General features: G+C 41.7%; 2 protein-coding genes across 2 annotated transcripts; one reads left to right on the top strand and one right to left on the bottom strand.

Moving 5' to 3' along the window:
* Positions 1 to 92: 92 nt before the first annotated feature.
* T265_06512 (hypothetical protein) lies at positions 93 to 6,208 on the top strand (the record flags this gene model as incomplete). The annotated part of the gene is made up of 3 exons (XM_009171786.1): positions 93 to 327; positions 2,249 to 2,368; positions 5,209 to 6,208. The coding sequence occupies 3 exons, from the start codon at positions 172 to 174 to the stop codon at positions 5,365 to 5,367; spliced, it is 435 nt and encodes a 144-aa protein (XP_009170050.1).
* Positions 5,044 to 17,022, bottom strand: T265_06513 (hypothetical protein; the record flags this gene model as incomplete). Its single annotated transcript, XM_009171787.1, has 3 exons — positions 5,044 to 6,051; positions 15,796 to 15,883; positions 16,191 to 17,022. 3 exons carry the CDS (start codon positions 16,809 to 16,811, stop codon positions 5,576 to 5,578), a joined length of 1,185 nt encoding a protein of 394 aa, XP_009170051.1.
* Positions 17,023 to 27,446: the final 10,424 nt, after the last annotated feature.

The following is a 27,446-nucleotide window of genomic DNA, read 5'->3' as shown; positions in this document are numbered from 1 at the left end:
TATTAGAGACGGTTAAAATAAACCTACCGTAAAATATCTCGCCAAATACCGTGGACAGCGAGTGCTAAGTTTTTGCGTTCCTTCATTTCAGATTTGAAATGAAGAAATCGACAGATAGTTGCCACAATTATCTTTCAGGTGGCTTTCAACTGTAAAAGTTATACATAAATAATGGAGGAACAAACAAAAAAGACCGTCATTGATGTGGAAAGCCACGGCGAATTGTTCCACCTGGAAGGCAGACCCTGTTCGCTTTCCGCATTTTCGCATGTTCCAACAGGCAGAAGCTTGCCAAAGGAGCGAACGTATTTTAATTCCCCTAAAAAAGTGAGTCTACCTTTAGGGATTATTTTTCATTACAGAACCTTTTACATCCTTTTTTCATATAAAAAACCTCCACTGAATTTTGATTGAACCAAGCACCACTTGAAAACACCTTCTAAAATAGCGTTTTTGGATGCTCTTTATAGATTTTCAAATTTATACCCAAGTAAAAGGTGTTCTCTTGTTCGAAAGACTAGGCCATTACTTCGAGTTTTTTGTATCCCTACCTCAGAATATGTCCTTCAGGACCTCACACCATCAACAAGTATCTATCGTCTTAGAGGTGAACACTCAATGAGTCGATCAACGTGATGTGGATTCCATGGGTGGAGGATTGTGGTTGTACGTTCTGTTCAAATTCAGGCTGATCACACCATTAGGCAGTCGCTCAAGTTTAAAAAGTTTACTCCTGGAACATTAGCTAAAAGATCATGGGATTAAATGGCTCCGGAGGTCTGTGTGGTACAAATTGGTGGTGATTCCAAATGACGATGGAACGTTTAAGGGGTAGTTCCTGGCCTTCCAGTATACATTGAATTTAATTGCACGATAAAAGGTCTACAAAAGTGGCATCTCTTTTTAAACTTTTCTGTGCATCAAACGCCATAAAAGTCGGTAATATTTTTCCAATGAGATTAAATCAAATATTTAAATAGATAAGGTCCTACCCAAAAATGTTTGTTAGCCATTTACGGGCCCGCCCTTGCGAATTCATTTCAGCAGCAATTCGATGAAACAGAATGTGATATCAATGAGCAGCGCACTGGTTTATGCACAAACAATTTAGAATGTTTCAGTCCATAACAGTAGTCACAGTAGCAACAAATGGTTATTATAAAGCCAGTTCAAGTTTATCAAATCTTTCATAAATAAAGCTACTCACAGTTCAGGTGAAAAATCTTCGACAGCCCACGGCCAGTTTTCAACCTTCTTGGGGCTCATCAGGTGGGCGCAGTCCCCGAGTTTTTGTCAACCTTATATTTTACTTGGACCCAAACTCGACATTCTGTACAGAAACACTCATTTCCATGTCAAATGGATTTTTCAGGTAAGGCTCTAGTGAGTCCCTCGCTTATGATATTACGTCAAAACTTGTTTTATACAATTTCAGAGTCAACAAATTAGCAGAGTAAAAATTAAACAATGATATGCAAACAATTAGCGAATATACACTCATTTGCAAACTAATTTGGTTTTTCTGAGAGACTCACCTGGAACCCAGCTGAAATCTCTCGTTTATGGTGTTCTCAGGCAACTGAATGTGCTGCACCAATCCGCCTCATGTTTCAGTCGTCACGATATTTGAAATATTTCAATACATGTATATCTTTGTAATTTACTACTCATAAGGTTGCTGAAAATCCATCGACAGCCCACGACATCATAAACGAGAGATTCAGCTGGGTTCAAAGTGAGTCTCTCGAAAAAAAAACAAAGTAGTTTGCAAATGAGTGTACCTTCGCTAATTTCGTGCAATTTGGTTTCAAATATAACATAAGGTTGACGGAAACCCGGGGACTGCGCCTACCTGATGAGCCCCAAGAAGGGCAAAACCGGTCATGGTCTGTCGATGGATTTTCAGCAACCTTATGAGTAGTACATTACAAAGATATGCAAACAAGTTACGCGACTGTAATTGTTAAGTGAGTATTATTAGAAAAGCTGGTTATTCTTCGGCTGAATTCCAATGCAGAATTTTAGAAAGAACTAATGCAAACAGATTTTAGGTATTTTTCGCCTCCGTGCAGATAGAACAGTTTTTTAGCGTCGAGAATCCTCCGCATGACCCTAGATATATAATAAATTAGCATATTATTCTTTCAAGCGCATATTTTCTCGAAAATGTAGCTTAGGTTAGAGTTTTCTTTGCCGTTGCTTATCGTGAACAAAAGACGTTGTTATTGGGGTCCAGATTCCTTTGTAGCCGGACAAACCCAGTTGTGTATACGACGCCGTTTTTTCTGGCCATGAAGAACTAAATCAGAAACTGCATCGATGCGACAGAAGACATGCCAAATTGATTGGACTGCATACATACGAAGAGGTGAGTGGATTTTTCTTTAAAAAAAGATTACGCCATATGTTTCTGGAAACACCCTTTATAGTTCTTCCATATTGATAAAATACTCACATTATGCAAGGAAAAGCACTCAGTTGGAGAACTGTCTAAGCAAAATACAAATTTTAGTGGGGACATATTCATCATTTTAGTTGAAATGCCGAAAGACTAGTCTCGGTCATCATCGTCGTCATGACATTAGTGTTCAACACTGACGCCTCGATATCCTACAGCCATTATTTATTTGAAAGCATTATTGTGAAGAAATGAATGAACTTGGACATGGAAGAGACTCAGTGCTAGCTTGCTACAAGCAATCCGGGGTGCCTACACCCTCAGACACTCAATCAGGCAATGTGGATAGAAACTGAAAAAGGGATGCCACTGACATCGGTTGGCAGCCACATCTCGGAGTATCTCCAATCAGACGATGTGAGTATCAAGCGTTTCCATTCTGGAAGGCGAGTATCACCGACAGCACCCAAAAATTGCGTAATTCATCATCATCATCATCAACGACAGCATGACATCAGTGCTCAACACCAATGCTTCACTGCCGTACAGCCATGACTTATTTGAAAGCCTTATTGTAGAGAAAAGAATAAAGGTGGATGGGGGAGGGACTTAGTGCTAGCTTAACACAATCAATCCGAGGTGCCTACACCTCCAGACATTCACTCAGGCAATCTGGACAGAAACTGACAACAAGAACGCCACTGACATCGGTTGGCAGCCATATCTTGTAGTGTCTCCAACCAGGCACAGTGAGGATCACGCGGTCCCCATCCTGGAAGGCGAGTAGCACCGACAGCAAAGAAATTTCGTAATTTCTTTCATACCACTCTGCTAGATCAAGGGTAGACCAGCTATGTGCTTCCGCCGCTTTGAGTTGGGCATGGGAAACATTACTGTCTTCGGAAAATGGTGGTTCGGCACATACAACGCATGTCTCAACCAACGCACCTTCTGGTGTTGGACACATTTTTCGATGGATGTGCCCGTTGCACAACCGGAACGCTGCTTTTCATAGCCTAGGTACGGATTCGCCGACACCACCTCACACGAACTAAGGTTCCAAGACAAGTTGTTGAACACCTGAGTACATCTCAGTTCTGCCGCTCGAATAGGCCAAGTCTCACAGCCATACAACAAAACAACCCTCACGGTAGCTTTATACACACGTCCCTTGAGATTCATCGATACATCACTTTGACGCCATAGATGTTGGAGTACTGCTTGGAATAACTAAAAATCTATATTACCATCTTTAGTTGCAGCAGAAGGTCGCGTGCATATTTTTACGTACGTATTGATTCCATGGAACGCTTATGCAAGGCAGAGTTTTCATTAACCAATCAATTTTGGTCAGGCGTCTTTAACGAAAACCTAAACAGTAGTTAAAAGCACAGTAACTTTTTGCTTGAAATATTGGTAATAATGTACAGCATCTCCGGACTTTCCCTTATCAGATGCAAAACGACCTCTAAGTAATGAAAAAGGCTGGCTTTACTTTCACATACTAGAAGTTATATCTCCAGTGATAGTGAAAAATTCCACACCTTGTCAGTGGTTGTATCTGTCTACAAATCATTTGCACCCTTCCAAAAATGGCCCTCTTGTTGAACCTGCAATTGTTCCTTTAAGCAATTTTAAATTTAAGTGCATGAATTAAAAAACTTGGGCGTTGAGGTTCCTAATTTTTCAAACCGAAGTTCAGTCGGTGTGGACTGTGCATCCGCTTGTCAAAGGGTCACTTTTCAGTTGTCACTTGATGAAACCTAATCTCGGTAAACGCTCAGCTGAATGGGCTCCTACAGAGCCGCTTACGGCCACTGTAACTAAGTTTCAAATTAATGTGTTTTCAAGAAGCAGTGGCCTCGGCTTACGTTGGCCGCCTCAAGATCCTCGATCGTACAGCTTCCATTTTCCTTGCTCAACCATTTGTCAGATCTTGAAACTCAGCATCAGCTACTAACTATGGACACCAAGCAAGGCCATTTTAGAACAAAACCAAACTTTAAGACACATTCCACGATCCTGAGTTGAGTTCCATCTTTTATTTTACGTACCACCTTATATAGCAACACCCCTTATGTTGGTTTGTTGTGAAAGATTGTAACCTTAGGAATAAGATAACCTCGAGTAGAAGCTGACGCCGGTTCGTTGGACCGTCGTTGTTTTAAATGGAGCTTTCTTGATGGTTGGCTCTGCTTTTTGTACACCTTACAAAACACCCCTTCAAACTGGCATCTATAGGCTCTTTTGAGCTTGGTAATACTCAACCGTGAGTGAGCCAAATTTACGTGTATGGTTGTATAAGCTTTGACAGTGTTCAGGCATTCATGTGCGCTTTTGTCTTCTTCAAAAGTCAAACCGGTTTATGAGCATTTTACGCAAGAGTGAAGAAAAACAACAACAATAACAAACTGGGAGTCTGTCGGGCGAAATTAAACCAATTTAACCTGACGAAAACCCGGGACTACGGCTACCTGAAGAGCTTTAAGAGGAACAAAAACGGTCATGTGAAGTCCAATATTTTTCAACAACTTTACGAGGGCATATTATATCTATGCGATATACTGCTACAACTGAACTGAAGCTTTTGGGAGAGCACATTCGTTTGAAGAATAACGTCAAGGAAGACGGTGACAGTAATAGGCGTCACCAGCATTTTTAGAATCAGTTCAGTAAACAGGTGAAATATATCGTTTTGCCGACACCTGCCGCCCGAAGTTTATTGTGTTTTGCAAAGATAAAACGCCAAATTAAATGAATTCTTAGGATAGCATTGATAGACTGCTTAAAATTGTCTTTTCTGCTTTCAGGAAGCAACCAAAGCAGTTCCATCGCTTTCATCTTCAGAATACGGACATCGCCTGGGCAACCAGTTTGATCCGAGAAACAGATCACACGCAAGAATCATGCTAGTTGAAAGTGAATTTTTCCGGAGAAACGGAGTTGATATCGGCAATACCAAAGATTAAAACTATCCGAATCTATAAAGCGAGTAACTAACAATATCCACGAGAATGATAAAACTAGAGGTTCAAGCAGTCCCCAATGTAGCCAATACTGTAAGAAATTATTATTTTGCACAATTCTTTGTTTTGAAGTGAGTTTTGTGCCAATGTACAGTATTGTTGGGGTAGGCTTTGCTGAAACTGATACGTTCAGAACATACGGTTCCTGACTCTAATGCACTTTGACTCCATCGGAGATGAGTTTCCAGTGTTTATGAAGTATAGCTCCCAGCCGGTTCAACGGAAGTTTCTGTAAGACTCGCAGTAATGTTTGTGCGTATTTATCCATAGGAGATTCATTTCTGCTGTCTGATAGGTTATTGTTTGAAGTCAGAATTGGCACAGGAATCTTTCGGATTTTTACCAAAGGTCTTGGATCCTGTGAAACATCCTTTAATTGTTTCCCATTGTCATAGTATAGTGATTCAGCGATGAGTTCCACAACGTGATGAGCCAAATTTTGCCGAATTTCTCTGGGTGTACAAGCAGAGCTGGTGGACGGTGGAAGAACAAAGGTATTAGGGAGATTGCGTAGCTCATCTAGTTCTGTCAACTGCGTTGTCCAAACAGTTGGTGTAGTGATTGCGGCTCCACGAATACTTCCATAGCGCAAGGCCGCCGCAAGTGCCGCAAAGTCGATGCACTGAACTGCAACAAGGGATAAAAATGACGCGATATATGTGGGCGCTGCTGATAGCCGAAAAGCCCCAGTATGGCAGTCCAGTTAGCTAACGGTGTGTCAAAAACATCAATATGAATGTTGTTTTACAATAACAAGAAATAGGATGAGGGATTTTCAGAACAGCTTTTGTGAATGGAACTTTTTCTTGCTGTTGAAGTATAGCTGATATATATCAAATTCGTTGAGTTGGTCCGTGTCTGGGTTATTAGTCAAAACTAGTTTATTTCTAGTAAATTTTTGGAATTATTTGGGCTGTCTCTTAGCACTGGTTTAACTGTCATATTGTAAAACAGATTTGGACTGCAATAATGGGGACGGTGTAATTTTTTAGACCTAATCTAACGTGCAAATTCCGAACTACCAGGCAAGCCTTTTCTTTCGAATCGAAATTCCTTCGAAATTGCTAACTGGAACTGACCGTTTTTTCCGTCAAGTCCACTGATTTTGGTAAGTTGGAGTGACAGCCTCCTCACCTGAAAAAGCGATTATAGGATTGCGTCTTCATTATGAGACAAGCGGCCCAGAAGCTTCAGCGATTCCATACGCACATCCTCGTCGTTTATTCCAATCATGCAGTGTCTGATTAAACTGGAAACCATACAAGTAGAAGGCAAAATCTGCCATGTGTTCGTGTCCCACTTGGGCACGCCAAACTACCTCCATCATATGATGGCAGATAAGTTATTTTTAAATCTCATCCAAGCAGGCCTAGTGCTCCAAGGTTTGAAAGTTATTTTTGAAACTCATCGAGTTTCACAGTGATCTTTTCTATTCATATCGAATATATTTCTCGGTTATTCGTCACAATGTTGTTTGTGTGTGACTGGTTAATAATAATATTTCATTGCAGATCCATTCTGCTATACGTAAGGCCATTATCCCACCCAACACAGGAAATATTCTATCAATTGTTAAAATTCCCTACTCTCCAGGGTGATGGAATTTTGATCGTCTGTAAACGAAAGAAAAATGTACGAAACATGGTGCCTGTTGACCAGCTAAATTACATGTAAATTAAATGTAATGAAATAAAATGAAACACGCGCTTCGGATGTTCATATAAGTAGAGTAAACTCATTTTAAAGATAAATCTTTTGTAGCTGGAATGTTTCACCAGTTTTGAGAAAAGGACAAATAAGGAACGATTGTATCTGATATCCTTTAAGTGAAAGTACTTCACGGGGCCACCTCGTGTTTCAGTTGGCTCGAGATTTGGAACACTTTATAACTTGTTCTTAACACAACATAGTATGCAGAACAAAAGCAGTTCACTTTTGGTCTCATTCTTCCGTCAGACCATCAGATATGCCCGGTGAATGATGCTTGCCGCTTGATCAGAGTTTTATTTTCACTAAGAATATAAGGCTCAAGAAAAATAAAGGAGGCTGCGTCTACCTGATGAATACAAAGAAGAACCATATGGCTGGTAGGCCATCACTGAGTTTTTAGCAACCTTTTAGTTACTGTCCCTTTTCAAGAAGTAATAGATTATTAGGCTTGCTGAGGAAGAATAATTCCGAACAACCAGAAGATAGACATGTTTTTGGGAGTGACTAAAAAGATGTTTGAATGTAGTGAAAAAACGGCTTACAGCCGAATCCGACCACTTCATGCTTTGCCATGACAGACTGCTCAAAGATATTGAGACAGCAAAGTGGCCTGAAAATTGAGTGACTGATATTTGCCGTTTTCAGAAGAACTGCATATTATTTCGGCTTTGAAATGTTTCACCCAATTCCAGAAGGCCATGATCTGAGTAACTGTTGAAAGTGGAACCAAATAAAAATTAAACCGGAAGGGTTATAATTTACCATCATACGCGATTCATTGCCACATATGATATAAAAACCCACTTGATGGATCTTACTCAAAATTGTGTTACATAGGGATATCAAATTAGACTAACAGCATGGGGTATTACAGGAGGAGAAATGTGAATTTTTCACAAGCAACCATTATTTGCTCTCTCAGACATAGGTCAAGTATACATCAAAAAAAATGGCGCATCCACAAATAGCGCTATATTTCCCACTTGTACCCAAAATTTAAGTTTGCGAATTGACAACTTCAGATTTTCTGGAAAGCAACGGTACTCATCAATCCAGACTTTGTCAGCTTGAGTTTCAGTGTTTATTCTGCGAGAAGAATTTCTGAAAAGGTGGCACCTAATTAATTTTACTCGAAACATGCATCAAAAGTGCACATGCTATCCAAAAGCAATACAAAATCAGAGGACTAAGGAGCTGAAGGCGAAATTTTACCGAAATAACTCAGGCTTTCGGCTGCTGAGAATGACTAACGGATGCAGCGGGCAGAGCAGAAATGCTTTGAGGCCCAGCTTGGACCATATTTCCAGATAGCTAGATTCAACTTTTTTGTGCAATTGTTCCAGTTTGTGAAGACATCTACGGGCAATTAGTCGTTCTTCAAATATTTGCCTATGAGTCATAGTTACCTGAACTGCTATGCATTAACAATAAGATGAACTCAATATTGCCACAAGCAACAACACTAGCGGCAACTTTAGTTCATCAACGATGCAATACGAAATCGGAAGGTTTAGCCCCAAAAATTGTTGACTATTTCGCGGTGTGCAATGTCGTACAGTCATTTTTGAGCCAGAAAAGCAGATAGTTTGGTCCCAGCTTCTCGCATGTTGTTCATTCCTAGAGTTATAAATGAAACGCAGTTTGTACGGACGCTGCCTGTGGCCACCTCTCTTAGGAAGCAACTTTGTGAGATATCTGTAAATTGGATCTATCCATCTGTGGATTCCGTCATTCTAAAGTCAGATCAGTAACTTCTGAGATCAAGCTGAAGAAGCATTGAAGGCTTAATTAGCTAAATCCAAGTTAGTATTGTTGTGTTCCTTATTTTTGATGACTGAACACTAAACAAGGCCTCCAGAAACTACTGTAAAGTGCAGCTAAACAAAGGCGGGTAGCCGATCAAAGGGTCCAGTAGTGTTTGCTTGGACAGTAAGAATTCGACCAAAAGACCGGTTTACATATAAATTTCATCGTACTGTTGTGACCCACACCGCACGTCTGATAGCATTATCATATATAAAATTAGTGGCGAAAAGTATTGTGTCCAGTAACTTGTAAAGGCTTCTTACCAAAGATCGTAGTAAGTCTTTAGCTTTCGTTACCTATTTACTTTAATCATTTGAATGGCCCACCCCTAGTGGTTTCAATTATTCGAGTGCTGTCCACCAAATCCTTAGATTTTGTTCGTGGTTTGTTACCGCTAACATCTGTGGCAGTGTAATCCAATGTCGACGAAAAGCGTTAAGAAATGATGGAAAATGTATCTGACACACAGACTTGAAGGTGAATTTTAGAGAATGGTTTTAGCATATCACTTACTTTGGTTTACACAGACTAGTAGTGCATGAGACTGGATGCGTGCAAAGTGGTTGTGAGTCAACCAAACCACCGGTTTCCCGATTCGCCTCACTGGAGTTCGGCCTGCCATTGCTTGCATAAGAGTTCTTTGCCTTATGACACTGTTGAGTGTATCATCTGCCAGCACAATTACGTCACTGAATTCAAGCAATTCAAACAAGTTTGGCACATGTCTGTACGGCAGATCTGATCTGCGATGAAAGCACAAATTAATTACCATCAATAACGCCCAGTTGCAAGTAACTGGTTCTGGGTTTAAAAATACGTGCACATATATAGCATGAACTGAAATGAACTTAAAAGCCTGCTCCATATTAAAAAACGCTTCTGTTTGTAGCTATTTTACTTGGAACAGGGGTTTTGTATTTTAAAACTAGCAGGCAATGGAATAATATAATGGTGAATAAACTTTGGAGATAGGGGCACTAAGCAAAGGATTGAATCAATTATATACATGAGTCGTAGGTCCAGAATATCCCTCAAAAGAGCAAATTAACCAGTTCTGTATTGCCCGATAAGTAGAGCGCTTACTCGTCAGTTGTACCAGACGGTCAAGTTTAGTCTAAAGCTGAGAAAAAACATAATCCGTATGACTCCAATAACAGGAAGTAAGCTGATCGCTGATAATCCTTGCATACATAGTAGTTCACCAACGGAACTTTGAGTTTTACTCCGTCCTAACCTGTCTATCCTGATGTGGTCCAAGTGCGGAACCTAGACAATATGATTACCCATAGTACCAGCACCGTCGTGTGATATCACTTTTCCACCCTACTGGAACGGTTGTAGATGTAATCACACTCAATGCTGTGGTACCGCATCCATCACGCTGTCCTGAATAAACGCAGCATATAAGAATACAACTCACTTAACTGAAAGCCTCCTGGTGAACGTATGTCCTGGGTTGAATAAAGCGGATGGGTTAAAAGTTTATTCACAGAACAAGAGGGTTATTTTCGTTGGGTGAACTTATTTTCCAAACACTCAACAAACCTCTTGCACTCTGTTGACCCAACCTCTGACCGATGCCTTTTGTAACTCCTGTGGATTTTAGATGAGAATACTAGCATATTGTATCTTCAAGTTATTATAAATCACACAAGTGACAATTTCGGTTGACGAGTCTTATGAAAAATAGGTTCATTTCGCATTCAGCTAAGTTTGCCGTTAACACAAAGTCGATTTTTGTTGATTGTAGACCTTTATTGGAAAAATTGGTAGTGCACCGTCAAAGATTTCACAGCGGCCTTATTCCAAAACCGTGTCGAAAAATCTCGGTTGCATTTACATCTCAATGGTGTTCAAAGTTGGCGAAAACTGGCGCACAGGATTAAAGAATAATCTTAAAGAATAATCTTAAAGAATCTTAAAGAATAATCTTACCCTCCCCACTGATTTCCATCACCTACATTTTCCCTAAAGTCAGAGCCGTGATTAGTTGGCCGGGTGACAATTTCTGAGTGGAGCAGGCATTAGTCTGAATACGGATGAATACGGAGGAAGGCTGGACAGTATGAATGTAATGACCGAACTGCTGCTGTTGTACTAATTGTACTGCTGTCATTTTCTGGTGCTAGGCTGGTAGATACGCCGAATTTATTATACGCCACCTGTGCGCTTCTGTTCACTAAACACGAGGGAATGTACCAAATGTTGCTACACAACGGTCGCTGCGGAAAGGTGCTAAAGCCAATAGGTCTAAGTAGATTCCCTGGACCAGGTAATGCTCATTATAGGACTGACGATACGACAGACTGTTCTTAGATTGGGATAGGTGGAACGGTCTTTGCCGACTAAGCTTCTTCATTCAACACATGATTGAACGTGGACTTAGTGACCACACGTTCTTGCGTGTTTATACTGGTAGAGCGTTTTCTGGGAGGGGTATAAAAGTCTTTTGTTTGAGAGTTTTTCCGTACTTGACCGTTTTTACGGTAAAAAAAATGCATCTTTGGGCAACTTATATGTGGACTGTGGTTAACTGTCAGATAGGAGTGCAGTACCACCACGTTTATTGTAATAGTAACTAGATGTCTTGAATATCACTTGCAGAGTGCACGTAATAAGTCTTTTGAAAATATGCAATCAGGGTTTTATCAAGAACCAGAGAGAAATAGCACTAGATGGGCAGTGAACGCTGTTAAACTGGTTCAACCTCGCTGGAACCGATGGCAGTTCACATTTCACGGAGCTCCAGAGAGATTTGAAGCAAATACCTCATCGTTGATAGTTAAACCATCTGATTATGAGTAGCTGATCAAGGTGTAATAAACAAGCACTCTGATTGGAAACTGAGCCACCAATCCTTCAGTCACTTGAGTTGCATCAAGTGGCGTCCAGGTTTTGGAGTAAAGAATTATCATCTAAAGAGCTCGCGTAACCCATAAGGTTCTTTTACAGCTAGATAGGTCACATACTTCGTCGGTGATATGGGATTTTAAAACCTTGTTTGATATCATCAAGGCCTCGTTATTACTAAGCTAGTTGTTTGCTTTTGAATAAATTTAAAACGATTAGCGGTTTGCAGAAACGGTCAATAATATCTGACCCACTATTCAAGCCAATCGTGCGGCAACACAACGAAAGTTTGCAAATGCGAGGCACAGAAGATAACGGTTCGGTGTTTCATTTATAGTTGGACCAACTTGATTTTACCTACTTGCTTGAAAATACTTGTTCCAACTAGTGCCAAGACTCCGTGTGATATACTGGTTCGTTCTGTTAAATTTGGTCGAAGGTCACTTCACTGTGGCCGTTTGACGTCCTTAGGGGCACGTTCTCACAGCCAACACTAGATGATACGTTACTTGTAAAAAACGGCTACTTGTACTGTTGACGGTTAACTGTGCATCCCACAATCATAGGAGAGCTGACCGATAGAGAAGGTCGGTTGATCTGTGGAATAACCTGAATTTACTCACTTCTATCTTGAGCTATGATGGATGCTGTTAATGTTGTAATAATTGTTTTTTAATGTGAAACAAAAAGCAAGACATCTCTGAATAGAATACGCTAGAAACCTAGTCAGTAACAAAAGTGGAGTCCTAGCTACCGTCGCCTATGTGGCATCCTAAAAGGCAATCCGGTACTATTCCTAGTAGTTAAATCCAAAACCCCATCGTAAGCTTTCCTAGCCAGGTTAACTATATGCAACTCAACCCCTCCATGATGGCCGGAAAGATAGGATAACATTAGCTGCCCTGAAAGAAGGACCATTTCTTTGTCATTTCAAACTTTTACATTGATTTAGTGACTAGCAGAGTAAGGCAAAATTAGTTCTTTGTCTTAAAGGACCATATAGCACAAGTAAAATAAGGCCAAAGACAGTAAATTTTGAGTAGAACTCATCGTTTATCAGACTCATCATAACAAGACCATATGGAACCACTCTGCAGTGGTTGTCAAGCGAAGGGCATCGCAAACCATGAAGTTGTTCCTCTATCCACACCGTCCGCTAAGACATAACAATATGACATGTATGGGCTATCTGAGTGAAGTGAATGGAACACACTATTGACCGTTTGTGCAGATCAACAACTGGTTAAATGCCTGCTATAAGAATCCAATCCAAAACAATGGGGTAATTATATCCCACTAGCGGGAAGTACGTTCATATGTTGTATGAAACCAAATGAACAAACCGTGTCGAATTTTTGCGTGCCGGTGAGGTTCACTAGATCACTAGTATAAACACTTTGCTTGTTATATGCGTATCTGATGGCTGTTTGTTTTCTGCTATCTTCGCCAGATTTTTGTCCTGGTATGATCAAAGATAAGGAGTGCTACTGAGCCCTAATGAGAGGGAAATACGATTCAATTTTTTCACTTATGAGAGGGAAATAACGCAGTTGTGCTGTGTCAGAAGTTTGGGTTTTTTAATTCGATAGGGTGGCCACTTTCTTCATCAGGAAAGAGTATGTAGGTTAGTTACGGACAAATGTGTGCACTCAATGACTGCAAAAAAATTCTCGGAAGATGCTGTCAATACCATACTGTGGATGAGGTTGATAGTAGAATATTTTCATTCCCAAGCCTTGTTCAGCTATTTTAGCCACGATCCTAGGAAGTTCACCAACTAGGCCGACGAGTCCTAGACGGCTTCCAGTGAGAACCTTTGCCCTACTGAGGTACTGGAAATGAGTCAGACCAGATGGAGTAGTTTGTGCACGTCTATGTGTTCCGTCCGTACGCTGCCATATCCGTTTCCTTGATGGCCGTTGTTTTAGTTGAAAAACAGCTCTTGAGAGATAAAGATGTTGCCCACGAACGACGGCACCTGGTTGTGTTGAACGAAGGGTAGTACTGGAAGGCTGCTTACGCCAATGATTCGATGCACCGTAAGAAATTGGTTGTTGATTAACAAGACTTTGCATCCAGCTGTGATACACTGAATTTGTCTCTAAACAAAGTAGATGGAAAGTAAAAGACGGTTGATAGTTTGTCGTTAGTTTGTCTGTATGAGTTTGGGTTACCAGGTAAAGGCTGCGGCAGTATCAGTTATCATGTGTTTTGACCCCAAAAGTTCGTAAGAAAACTGGGTTCAGGGATTATGTGAGGGCTTTAATGCAAAATATTGCAGTAAATGTCGTTATAGGTAGATGACGAACATATATGGTTTAATTAAATTTGAAGTGGAGCAACTTACGGAACCAGCTAGCTGGTCACTATACTACTTCGAAAATAATTTTGCTAATCTCAGACCTGCACGGAGCAGTTTCCACTAATATTTACCACAAAAAACCGGCTCGATATTCTGCTATCTTTTATTTTCCCTCTCTTCAAATAAATTTAATACATGTAACTAATCCTTCAAGCCAAATATTCCCTTATATTTGAACGTCAGTGCTTACCTAATATTAGGCGTACGTTTGCACTAATCTTACATCAGGGACTAGGCAGAGAGAATCACCCTGTTCATGTATTGCAGTCTTACTAAGGGGGACAAGGATCACCATCATGCGACGCAGTGAACACCGCAAATTGGCAGTTACTATTGGTAGTATGATGATAATTATGAGTGGCAGTGGATACTGTGTTATTTAAGTGAAGATGGTCTACGCTACAAAGCTGAGAAGCAATGCGCTGCAATTTCATTTTTGCTGAGCGTCATCAAGAGTGGGTATCTCATGAAACTAAGTAGAGTCATGAGCCCACGGCACTCCTGCTATTAATCTGAACATAGAGTTGGTCGGCAGCAATTGTGGTGTTTGTGGCTGCTAAGGCTTAATGCGATTCTGCATTCTCTTCGAACCGAAAATTATAGAAGGAAACAAATTAAAGTAAGATGATTTTACTAAGAGAATTTCTAAGCCTTCACATGCAAAAATGTTTCCTTATTTCTTCTGTCACAGGTTGATTTCTTATAAAGCATAGGAATGTATTTATGAATGGAGGTTTTGGTTTCGTTACGCTCGTTTTGATCCTTGTGGTAATACACCTGATTAGGTGGCGTGAAACAACCTCTCATTTCAAAAGCACGACCAACCTTCACCCATTTATGAATAATGAAGAAAGTGCCTGGTTACAACTGAACCAATTAATGCCAGCTTTGGCCAAGACATTTAAGTAGATATTCTCACAATTTTTAGAAATTCATAGCTACTAGTAGTTGTTGGTGCCTGGAGACAACGGCAATATATTGCATGGAATACATAAACGTTCCGTGAATACAGTCCAGAGTGAATAACGAGTCAAATCACACCCATGATATGGGAGTACCCAGTAGATATTTCACGACTACGGCTCTGAGTTTTCTGCAAAATGAGGTGGTCACACCACCTCACACTTCCCATTTTTGCGTCAGGTCGTTTTGTGTAATAAGCTTTAGTCTGTCAGTACATTAAAACCGCGGCAAATTTATCCATTTTATTACCAGAACCCGCTATCAAAACTCTGATGCATCCGGAATAATCACTGGGTGTGAATCTTTGTCCATAAAGTTGATCGATCTACTTGGTTCACAGATTTTCTAAATGTTACCGCGGAAATTTTTAAGATTATCTCTAGCCTCAAAGTTTGCATTTCCAGTGCCAATCTTGTGTAATGCACACAACCCGCCTGTATAACTGAACATAACTGAAACTAGCTGGGAGGTAAATCAAGCACAAATACCAAGAAGGTTAAAAGTTAACGGCTTTTTCGACCATTATTCTCCGCAAAACCTCATACTGTTGGCTATTTAGGTTGAGTTCCATCTGCACATTTAAACATACGTTTGAGATAAAACCACCTAACAAGAGTTCTTTATTGTCTCTTCGATCTTGGCCTACTGAAATATACTTAATTACAATAAGGAAGACATACCTTTTAAAATGCCACTGTTTAAGCAAGCCAGTAGGGCGATCGTTAGCTCAGCCGTCGATTGTGCGAACCAGTCTGAAACACACAGTACCTGAACAGAATCAGTTGTATGAAGTTCAGCAAACGACAATAGGTTAGTGCTGGGCGTTGATGCACGTCCAGCCACCGAGACGTTTGTCAAATGTTTATTAAAAAGAAGCGCTAAAAACTGAAAATGCAATCAAACAAAGCGCACACAAACGTCAATTTCATTTAGCTATAGGTATAACACTGAAGATGAAAATTTGCTAATCACCTGTAAAAGCACTTTCTTTATACTTTATACGGAACATGCAGATACCTTTATGATGGGAAACTCAACACACAGCAACACTGAGCAGTCCTATGGGTAGACATACTTGACAGTTCCAAGCACAGACTTGGTTTAAATCAAAGTAGTACTTTCGATACAAAGATTGATGGCCTCCAACTGTGACAGGACCGCCTTCCAATATGGCCTTATTTATTTTGTGAGCAGTGGGTAATGAATAAATTGACTTGTCAAATACATCAACGGAGGGATCCGGCCAAGGTAGAATTATAACCACCTGAAGGTTGAGGAGTTTTTCACAGTCCCATTCAGCGACGCAGGCAATCGTCTCGAAGATGTGCAAGTCTCTCTTGTTTGATCTCCTATCAGCACCCGGTGTCTTCAGTATGTGGTAGCAGGGTTGCCCGTTAAGGGATGGGATCACAGCTGCGACTACAGAGATCATTTTGTCTGGGTCAAGTTTTAGCTTCATCCAGCTAACTGGGACAAGTGCGGTGTCACCAACAGTTCCACAACATTTAAGGGCTGTAGTAATCAGGTCTACCATGCATGGCGTAAATGGTGACAGAGCTTCATCTGGCCTCACGTTACACAGTCGATCTGGCAAAAGGACATAGGCTTCAAGAGGTCGCAACAGCCGTTTTGGTTCAAGAATATTGGCGTTTATCTTCTTACACATGTGACCACACCGTGTTATTCCTAATCTCATTTCCAAGTAAACTTGCTGTCAAAGTTTATTTGAATACGTACGACTCTGTAAAAAGTGAAGCACAGAGGGGAAATCTTCAAAAAACCGGGTCTCATCACAGTGTACTACAAAATTTTTTTCAAAAAACGACTGCTTGTGCTTCTGTATTTATTTGACATTAACCTATCAATTTTATTTTAATTAAAAAAACCCTAGCAATTTTGCAAGTATATTTCAAGCAATGTCTTATGACAATTCCGAAGACGGTACATCGTCATGACGTTAGTCCATAGTAGTCTTTGACCGTATTTTTGTTTAATCGGTCTTTTGTTTGCATTTTCCCACTGCAAATGACCGTGTTAATTTTTTTTATCTACCGATAGCTTCAGTCACCTCAAAATTTTCACTTCTCCGGTAGAGATGTCTTTAAATTTTTTGTTGAATTAATTTTTTCTTCTGTTAGCTTTTAATTCAAGCACTTTTGAAGCGGAAATTCTCCGTGCTAGCTTTAGGTAACGCTGCGTGGCGAAATAATTCAAATGACTCTCATTACGTGTTAGAGAACACAAATTCAAAAATCTGGAGAGATATAAGTAACTTGTTCCGAATCATTACGCAACGCAAATTTTTATACGCTACAAGATCCCATAAATCCACAAACCTGTGAGGGTTAAGCAGGACTAAAATGTGCGACTGATTTCATTTTTCGTCTTTAAAGGGTGATTCCAGCTAAAATCAAAGCCCTTGGGGATTAGCTGAATTCAGACCAAAATTGCCGCTTGCTACGTATTTACCTACTCTTACACGCGCCTTTTGCTTTTCTTCCATTTTAGTAAGTTTCTAGCTAATTGTAATTAGAAGTCGACAAATTTATCTCTGTCAACGACCTAAGTTACTTATGAAAAATAAACATGTTATGTTGAAAAAACGTTGCAGAAACAACCAAATTATGATAACTGTCTGGTTGTTCCTGTAAGTCTTCACTTTTAATAAGTTGACTGACTGATTTACTGTTGCTCCGGCAGTAAATGCTCCTAAGCCTCACGCGCCAAGAAGTGGCTCTGCAACTGAGAGCAAATGAACCCCATTTTGGCTCCTATAAGCAGATGCACGCTAATAGAGATTACAATGGAACCCATATATGCTTTAGTAGACACACGCTAATTTGTGGACTATTGTTGAGGTACAGCGTCTTCTAGGACGACCCTATATCACTAGCCTTATTGTGCATTATTTTGCACAGATATACGATATTCAAGCTATACATAAAAGAGTGGCGATGCTTCATTTGAGCCTGGGAATATTCTCTTTGTAGTAACTTAGAGGGATGGTAGCACTACACATGCACTCCCGAAATTAGTAACAATAGTTGCATTAAGAAAAGGTTGAGAAGTTTTTATTCACCTAACCTGTATTTTGCACTATTGCACCTGCCTAACCACGAAATGCTGGGTAAACAAGCTTATAAAAGCTACACTAAAAGAGTATATATCTATATGTTTTGGAAAGAATGTACGGCTACAATAATTTTGAAAAAAATAGACATGAAAAAAGTCAGCGTGAAGTCTACAGCGAACTGGCTGCAAATAAGGCTCCTGGGATTGTAGGATCTTAACTTATGGGAGGTACGACAAAAATTACACGGTAAATAACAGCGGATTTCGTAAAAGAAACCAACCAGCTTTACTGCATGTCCATTGTAACTTTATACTTGCAAATGTTTGGGTGCAAAGCAAAAAATTTAGATTTACGTCACACGGATAAACCTAAAAGCTTCTATATGGACAGGTTGCGTGTGCAAACAGTATTTTCCTTGCTCATAAATACTTATGCTTATTTAAACTGTATGTTATATTTTAGCAGGCCGTCCAGTGTGCTCAAAGCCTCAACTGACCGGCATACCAGCTCCGTTTTCTTGTTCACAGTCAGTTCAATGGATATTGACTTGGCGAATCACCGAGCAAAGGAATTTAGTTAATCGGTTTTCGCTTTCATACGGTTAGCTCATTCTTTGAGCATGATTGCGCACGATCACCAAATTGTTTACCTTGAGTATTTTGCGTCTTTTGATGCCGTATGAAAAACTTTTGTTTGTGACCTTATGTTTATTTTCCAGTAACCTCCTAGTAGAAATCTACCACAGACGTACACAATTATCCCTAAAATATTGTTTTCGAACAGCAAATAGTGTTGATACTATGAGAACATGTGTCCTAGAATGGACGCCAAAAATCTCTTTGGACAAATTTTATGAGGGTTGTAGCTCAGAAGTGATAAGCATATATCTCTCGCCATCGTAGTGTTTGACCGTTTTAGAAAAATTTTCCACGCAAGAAAAGAGAAGCGCTCTGACAGCACTCAAAAGTCTATCTTTGCTTTCTATTTTACAGTGGTTGATTTTACTGGAAATGCTTCCAACAAGCATGTCCTAACAAACTTACACTGCTGTACTAAGGTCATTTCTCACAAGGAAAAACCAAGCAGTGTACAATTTTCATTTATTTCGAGTTCAAGAAGGAAAACTGTCAGACGTGACAAACATTTGTTGTTTTGCGTGTACGGTGACAAAAACTGAACATAGAGTTGGGTACTCTGGTTTTCCTCGACAATTTGTCAACGGGGACATCCATCGAAGAATGTTTCCAGCCCCAGAAGCTGCGTTGATTAAACCATGTATTGCGCATGCCGTACAATTGTTTGTCAAACGTCTTACCGCTTTTTGTGCCCAATCTAGAGTGACGAAGCAGAGGAGTGGTAATCCCTTGAGTTGGCCGAGAAGTATAAAATAAACGAGACGTTTGGGTGCTGTCTCTGCGAGTCGCTCTCTAGGATAGAGACCTTGGAATTTCGATTGCGTTTGGTTGAAGACACTGTAAACTATAACTGTTCATCGATGCCAATTGCGTTTTGGTTGTCACTTTCTATCCGGATTATCTAAAAGCGTTTCGGGAGATATACGCACCTCTGAATAATTGTAGTTGGCTAGCACTATGTCCCTTCTATGTTAGTCTTTATTTTTTTCTTAGAATAAGGCTTTCGAGTAAACTTTTGTTTTATGGCAGCAAGTTATCGATATTACTTGCTGACGTCGAGTTGTCCATGATGATAATGTGGACTCTAATAACGGTATTATTATCAATGAATAAAATTTCTTTTGGTTAAATGAATATGAGTTGACATCTTAAGCCCCTGAAGGCCTTATAATACGATTAACTGGTGGTCAACAATCTATTTGTGACCCCAACTAATCTCTCGTAAATGCTAGTTATCCCCACTGAGCGACAAACAGGAATTTCAGCACTGATCAAGTCAGCTAATCATAAGAAATCCCACGGATTGGTTCTCCGATCGCCCTAAAACTCGATCAACCTGGCAACTTGCTTGCTTGGCCTGACGAAGCTTTTTTGTCAAAAGGGTAAGGTTTCCCAGCGATTAATCCAACGATTGTTTACCAAACCTCTCTGAAACGAGGATTTTTTTTGCTGATCTTCAAATTGCATCAAAGGTCCTAAGCGGCACGTGTTGTATGCCTGTATCATCATTTCGCTTCGAGTTTCACGATAATTCTGCTTGTTTCTTTATAATTAGGGAGTTTAAATATGATTTTATAGGCCCATGTTATTGGGACGGAAGTGCATTTAACTAAATAGGTGCAAAGCCCACCAGTAGAATGGGCTTTTGAAACGGATTAGAGCGTTAATAATTTGCAAGTATATATAATGCTGCCGCATCAAAACAGCTAGCGATAACTCTTTGGATGTCTGTTACGTTAGAATGAGACCACAGCAGGGTCCATTAGAGGTGGAGACTCTCCCAGTAAAAAGGCCACCGTTTCCAACCAGTAGCCAAGGTAGCAAGTAGGGGTGACACATTACGCATACCACCGATGGCGCAACCGGTGGCTACAGTCGACCAAAGACGGCTACCCTTTTTATGCCATCCGATAGGCATATATGTAAGATTACAGTAGGTATCAAATCGTGTCGGTACAGCACAAAGCGGAAAAAGGGTGTACATTCTCCTCCCGACATTACACAGTGTAAACCTGGTCTGGATCAGTTTGTGAACCCGACTAGGCCTAGTCGGTCGTGCCACCTGGGTACCGCGACGAACATGCGGTCTGTAGTTGAAACTACAAACGTGACCAATATTCACTTAGCCACCACTATAATCTTAGTATAACTGCATTCGGACAGTTACAAACTAACAATTTACTCGGGCATACGCGCGAAGGCGAAACAATATTTCAAACCTGTAGAACTGACATGCGTATTTTGACCTTGAAGCTGGTGAAGTACTATTATGGATGGGGTTTCACAGGTTCATGAATTGAAACCCAGGATCGAAGCTTTCGCCTGAGTTTCTCGGGTTGGTTTCATTCTTGTCGTTCAACGGCTGTCGTTCGCCTGAAAGGCACAAGTGAGGAAAGGGTGTAGCACTGCTCCTAAAGTTCTCGGCAAAGGCAGTATGCTTGCCAGCGGGAGGACTCGCATACAAATTACTAATAATGCTTTGAACAGGGTTCCGGATGGAGCGTGGACAACTGTCGGAGGAAGTTTATTCCACGCAGTTACTGCCCGAAATAAGAAAAATTTTCTTCAATGAAAGTGTGCGCTCTGAGTTTGAAAATCTCCTCACCATGCCCTCGCTGTGTGTCTTCTGGGTAAACGGTGAAAAACCGCGTTCGAACAGGGCGCAAGTAAGAATTGGGTCTCCTCGGAGGCGACGATACGCAAGAGGAAAGAGGACGAGCACCACGAGACGCGCTTCATAGTTCACGGATTTAAGGCGAGCAACTAATTTCGTTACAGCTTGCTGGACACGCTCAATTAGGCTTATGTCCTTCTTGCCTTCCGAACAGACGGCTTGGTTGGCATATTTAAGAAGGGTCTGATGTAGTTTGTATAAAGTATTTGAAGTCCATAAAAATAGTACGGGGGTGTGCGCAGAAACGTCTGTAGAATGGTGGATGACTTTTGATCCGATTTCTCACAGTGCTGTGAGAAGGACATGTTTGATGAGGGCTATATACCTGAAAACTTTTGCATCTCTCCTCGTGATGGCTTACGGCCTATTCTGACAATGCATAATAAAAGCATCCGCCGAGTCTCCTCCGAATGACAGGGAAGCACTCTTCGTCGTTCAAAGGAAGGTGCACGTCCTAGGACCACCGTTTTGCAGAGTCTGTATCCATTTGTAACGTACTGGCATTGGAACTTTAGGATTTAAGGTCGTCCGCAAAAAGTAGACATTCACTTGCAGGAACATCTTGAAGGCCGTTGAGGTATATCAGAAACGGCATAGGTACCAGGACGGACTCTTGTCCAACAGGTTTTTTACCGTCAACCCGGCAAGCACAAGCCGAGGATACGAAGGGTACAATTTCATTGGGCATTTTCTTTTCTCATTTTGGGTAGCAACCGCGTGGAATAACCTTCTTCCGGCAGTTATCCACGTTCACTCTAGAACCCTGTTCAAAGCAGTAGTTGACACTTATTTGTGCAAGTCCTCGCGCCGGCAAACTCACTGCCCTGGGCTGGGAATTTAAGGAGCAGCGCCACATCTTTTCTTCACTTATGCCTTTCAGGTGAACTGAACGACAAGAACAAAACCGACTCAAGAAACTCGGGTAAAAGCCTCGAACTCGTGTATCAATCCGTGAAGAAAGATGCGCATTCCTGATAAGTCCGCCTGGCCGAAGCTTCGAATCTATGTTCGAGATTAGGGACTTCCGGTCCAGTAGCAGACGAAATCAAGGGTCAGCGTACAGTAGTCACATTGTTCCAGTGGTGCGTTAATTATCACTTGATCGTTGGAGTGTCTTTCGCTTGCTATAACCGAACCCGGGAGGGATGGTAGTTGGCCCGCGTGGTACCTGATGGGCGCGAGGACATGTTGAGTCCAAGGGATCTGTTGAACGACATCGATCAGCGCCTCTGCAAAATGTTCACTTGATCCGACACAATGAGGCTCCATCGAGGACATTTTGAAATCATCTACAGACCAGAAAAGTGTGAAATGGTATCTAGATTTACTCAAGGGTTTTATGAGGAGTTGGTCATCTCCCGGAGGAACCGACAGCAACGGCAGACCACACCGAGAATTAGAGAATCCGACCGGTGCAGCGAGATTTGAATCCACAGTGCATCGCGAAAAGGCGCAGAAGTGGTGTCCAACAGGTCGATCGGGATAGGTAGGGCCGCAGGTGAGCACGAAGCAACCTCATCAGCCCTCCCTCGTTTTGAGTCAGCCAGAAAAACAGAGTAGCCATCCATCTAGATCTCTGCATCGTGGGCATATGCTGTGAGCCAGATCTCTGTGAGTGCGATTATGGACGGTTGTTCAAAACAAACTGATTGCTTGATACCTCAAAGTTTGTTGAAATGGCTGAGATGGCTTGTGGACAAGCATCGCAAAACTCTCTTCTGCCAGCAGTACAATTATTTGGCAGAGCCTGTGTGCTTCGTTTTACTCCAGTCAACTTTCTTCTTCGTCTGTGTAAACTCCCGAGCCACCCGCTATCAGCGTAGGCAACAGGGTTCACGAAGGATTTCTCAGTGCTATTCTGTCAGGTTTGTGGCTTTGGCTGTCAGGATTCTTGGCTAGGAATGTGTCCACAATCGAAGAGGCCGCTTTTGGCGGAGAGAAGCATGAGACTGGCAATTTCACGTTCCCAGTGTTTATAGGGTTCTTGCAGCATTCACCACTGTCGAGGTCAATGCTAGTGATTGATTGGTCGTTAGGCGTCGCCGCTTGTCTTAACAAGCCTGACCCAGTCCAACTAAGGAGTTGTGAATTGGGTGTGGATTTAATGATAATAATAATGTTAATTCCCAACTTGTGGGTGGCACACCGTCTGACATGATCATACGCTTACAGTCAGAATGAAGAACGACTGCGGGTTGCGGGTAGCGAGGATCGCGCCGTCATCGTATGTTACGGAATTAAGCAATGATAGCTCTACGTAATTTTGCGCTGCCTCTAGGCAAGTCTTGTCTCCTCCTGAGCATACCTGCCTTTGGTTATCGAGAGGTCTGCAGTGGTTGAGTACAAACTGTAATCCGGACTGTTGGTCAGTTTCGTCGTTGTACTTTTAGGAGCACAAGGTGCCATAATTACCATGAGCTTGGCTACAATTTCGGTGTCAGCTGGAGTTACCACAAGCTAAGCCTGTTTCGCACCTCTCCCCCAGATCTGCTTCCGCGCCTCCAGAAGGCGATCCTCAGATGGGCGCCCTTAGGTTGGGTAGGCCTCTTGAATACTGACATTCCGCTGCATGATCTTCGTTACGGCTGATGAGAAAGAAAGAATGATGATAATCTCGGGTGTTCGCTTGCACCCCTTCAGGCGTAACCAATCTCCGTGAAGCGGTACGTATTCAGGCTTTGTTAGTACACACCAAAAGATAGAGTGTGCATGCTTTGTTGTTGTGATTTTCCCGGAGGTTTACCCCCAGATGATCAGCGTGTTCCTCCTTACATGCAAGTCCACTAGAGACGCCACGGTGGTCCTTATTGACGCATGAGAGAGCTGGATGACCTTCTCTGCGGCCAGCGTACTCGGAATCGACAGTGTACGCTACTCGTTTATGGAAGAGTGTTTGTTATCATCTTTGACCAGGTCTCTGATTTTTTGTGTTTATGTCCTCTAGAATTTTGAAAGGAAGTGCCAGTAGAGAGGAACATTTACGCTGTCACTTCCGGTTTAGCAGTAGGGGCTTTGTTTCATTTTTTGGCTGTCACGTGGGTACAACTTACGTTAACCGAGAGGCGTGGTCATTTCATCATTTCATCTCCCAATGAACATTCAGTCGCCTTTAACTTGCATTTTTCGGACCATGCCATCCAATAAAGTATCCTCCGACAATCTTGTTTATTGCTGAAGTTGGCTTCCTTTACATTTACGAATCTGAATTTCCTGGTTGGTCTTTGATATTTCTGCACGCCTATTCGAAGCGCGTACCCGAATATGCGGTAAACGGTCCTCACTTTATTTGTTGTTTTATTTACAGCAGGGCTGTCGGCATGCAGAATATAATAAAACCGAACGGGGTATTGCATCCATCTGGGAATTTGCCCATTGAACGCTTAACTGGAGATGAACGCGACATGACAGAATAAGCGGATGAGCAACGTAGCATAAAACACGTGGACGTGGATTGGATGATATCGCTTTGTTTGATTGGCCAGAAAATTCTCCTGTTAATGCATCATTTAGGCCCGATTTGGTGGTCATAGTTATGACCGCGACGATGCTTTGCATCAGGAATTAGGCAAGTAATCGCCCGTTGTCAGGCTGGTTAGAGTAGGTCTGACAGAGAACATTTAGCACGCACGATTTTTTTAGGATACTGAGTGCGAAGGTGCATTCATTCAGTATTTCGGAAAGTACACAATCTGCCCGCGTAATTCACCGGTATACACATCGCTTTACCATTGGGTCTATAGTCAGTGCACTCTACTATGCAGGGTTTCCGTTTGACCTCAACCGGAATCTTCGTCCGAGCATAGGCTTCTTTCCCCAAATACTTTACGCAGTATAAGGCAGCCGAGATTATGGCAAACAGATGGATATAAGGCACGGAGAATATATCAGTCGGATTTGATCTCTTTGTTTTGGGCTCCGTGGCCTTGAGACGCTACAATTCAGGGACGTACTCAGGATAGTTACCTTTCGGTCTGGGGCTCGTATGGGGCAGATAACTATGACAGAAAATATTTCACGGCATACGTAAATAACGTGTAAACGGTTAGTTGCAAAAGTAAAGTTGTTAAATCGTTCCAGCCCCCAGAATTAACAGAAATTCAAAGCAGAAGTTCTCAAAGCCAGTTAAATGTATCTATATTCTTTAACGCTTGATGTTACGCGGGGGGCAGGAAAGGAGGCGCTACCTTAAGATACTTCGACAACATTAGCAATGATCCCAACCTTCTCAAGATACGCTCTGACCAAAAGGTTTGTCTTGGAAAAAGATTTGCTTTTCTTCTTCCAATAACCTCTGGTTGAGTTTGTGTTCACGGATTTGCAGAAAAGAAAGAGGGTATCTACCTTAAGAATTTTTCGATCGGTTTACTGTGGGTGTGTACGCGTCGCTAAAATATCGCATACAACAGTGGACCGCTACGTTTGTAGGAAAAACGGTTCCATTCCATGACACACTGTGGGTGCCGGTCTAACATGTGCTGGGAAATTTCTTCTGATTGGCGTTGGAGACGGGCGATAGGAGTATCATCCAGTGATCCGTTATTCGGGTTTACAAGGTCACCCTACGCCAGATCTAGATTGTCCCTGATTTCAACAGCTTCTACCTTAGGCACAATTCGGGTTCTCTAAAGCTAGACTCAGATCTTATAGTGCAAGTGCTGGTTATCCTGTTAGGATATGTCCGTTGTGCATCCAGCCACCACGGCGCCTATGGCATTTTTCCAAAGAGAATAATATGCCACTTGTATGCATGAGAGAACCGCAGATTCCGAAAAGCAGCTTGACTAACAAACTCTCTTTCCCAACTGTTCACCCTCTATCTTCAGGAAGATCTTCTCAAAAGCCCTTCAGGGGCGCTCCGTTGCATGGTGCTCCTTGCTCCATACAGCTTCATTGGTCAGAAACAAGCTATACGGCGTCCGGAGTGTTTGCTGTTGCTTCTTTTGTGTGGCACACTCCGCAAAAGCCTATTATTATGGTGGTGGCCGAGTGACTCATGAGCCTCAGCGATGCAAACCGGGAATTCCGCGTAATTCGCAGGCTAGTTCGGTGGACAGTTGAGTTTTCGAGTAGGGCGGTGTCTCCCGCATTCTGGCAGCTACGTTATATTTCGGCATCTCATGCCACTGATGGACACCTTTGGCATAGTACTGAAGCATCTTTAATGATTGAAAGGTCCTGACTGCAACGAACAATCATTGAGGATGTTCTTGATGGTAAGCGCAGGCTAACTGCTACTTAGACGATACGGCCTCTTAAAAAATCTGGTAACCCTAAACATTACATCCATTATGGGACCGCCCAGCGCAATAACGGTGCTGCCATAGAAAGTCGGGCGGTACAACTGCGACTGTTCTCCTCAGAACTTTAACTGTTTCCACTCTCCCTCTCGGAACATCAGCGGCAGACATGAACGAACTGCTCACCTGGACCCGACTGCATCTTAAACGAGTTCACCCTTATCAACTCGCCTCTTACATTATATTTTCTTATCTTGGTGCAATCTCAGTTGGTCCTCTCAATGGAGTCGATAATTTTCCTTTAATTTGCATTCCATATTGTGCGTCAACATAAATCCGTTTCAGCCGCTCCAGAAGTGATACCAGCGCGCAAGCAGAGTTTCGTTGAACACCGCGATCCTGACATTTAGCCATAATGTGAATTTATCTAATTCACCATCCCTACCTGATATCTTCGGAACACTGGCAGTATATTCAACTGACTCAGGCTACAGAGCCTCAGCGATGGTTTTCAGTTGTGGTACACATTGGCAGGACGGGTCAGTGAAAATCTGTTACTTGTCTAGATTTATTGTTCAGGTTCCCTATACTCCTAAGTTGCAGTTTCCTTCTTACACGCCAGGCAGGATACCCTAGTTCTCACCTCCACCAATTGTGTTGTTGCCTGTCATGTTTGAATTGTAACGGTAATAATAATAATAATTATTATTAT

Source organism: Opisthorchis viverrini (assembly GCF_000715545.1).
Source record: "Opisthorchis viverrini unplaced genomic scaffold opera_v5_133, whole genome shotgun sequence".
In the NCBI taxonomy this organism is placed as follows: domain Eukaryota; kingdom Metazoa; phylum Platyhelminthes; class Trematoda; order Opisthorchiida; family Opisthorchiidae; genus Opisthorchis; species Opisthorchis viverrini.
This window is presented reverse-complemented; position numbering and strand designations above follow the sequence as displayed.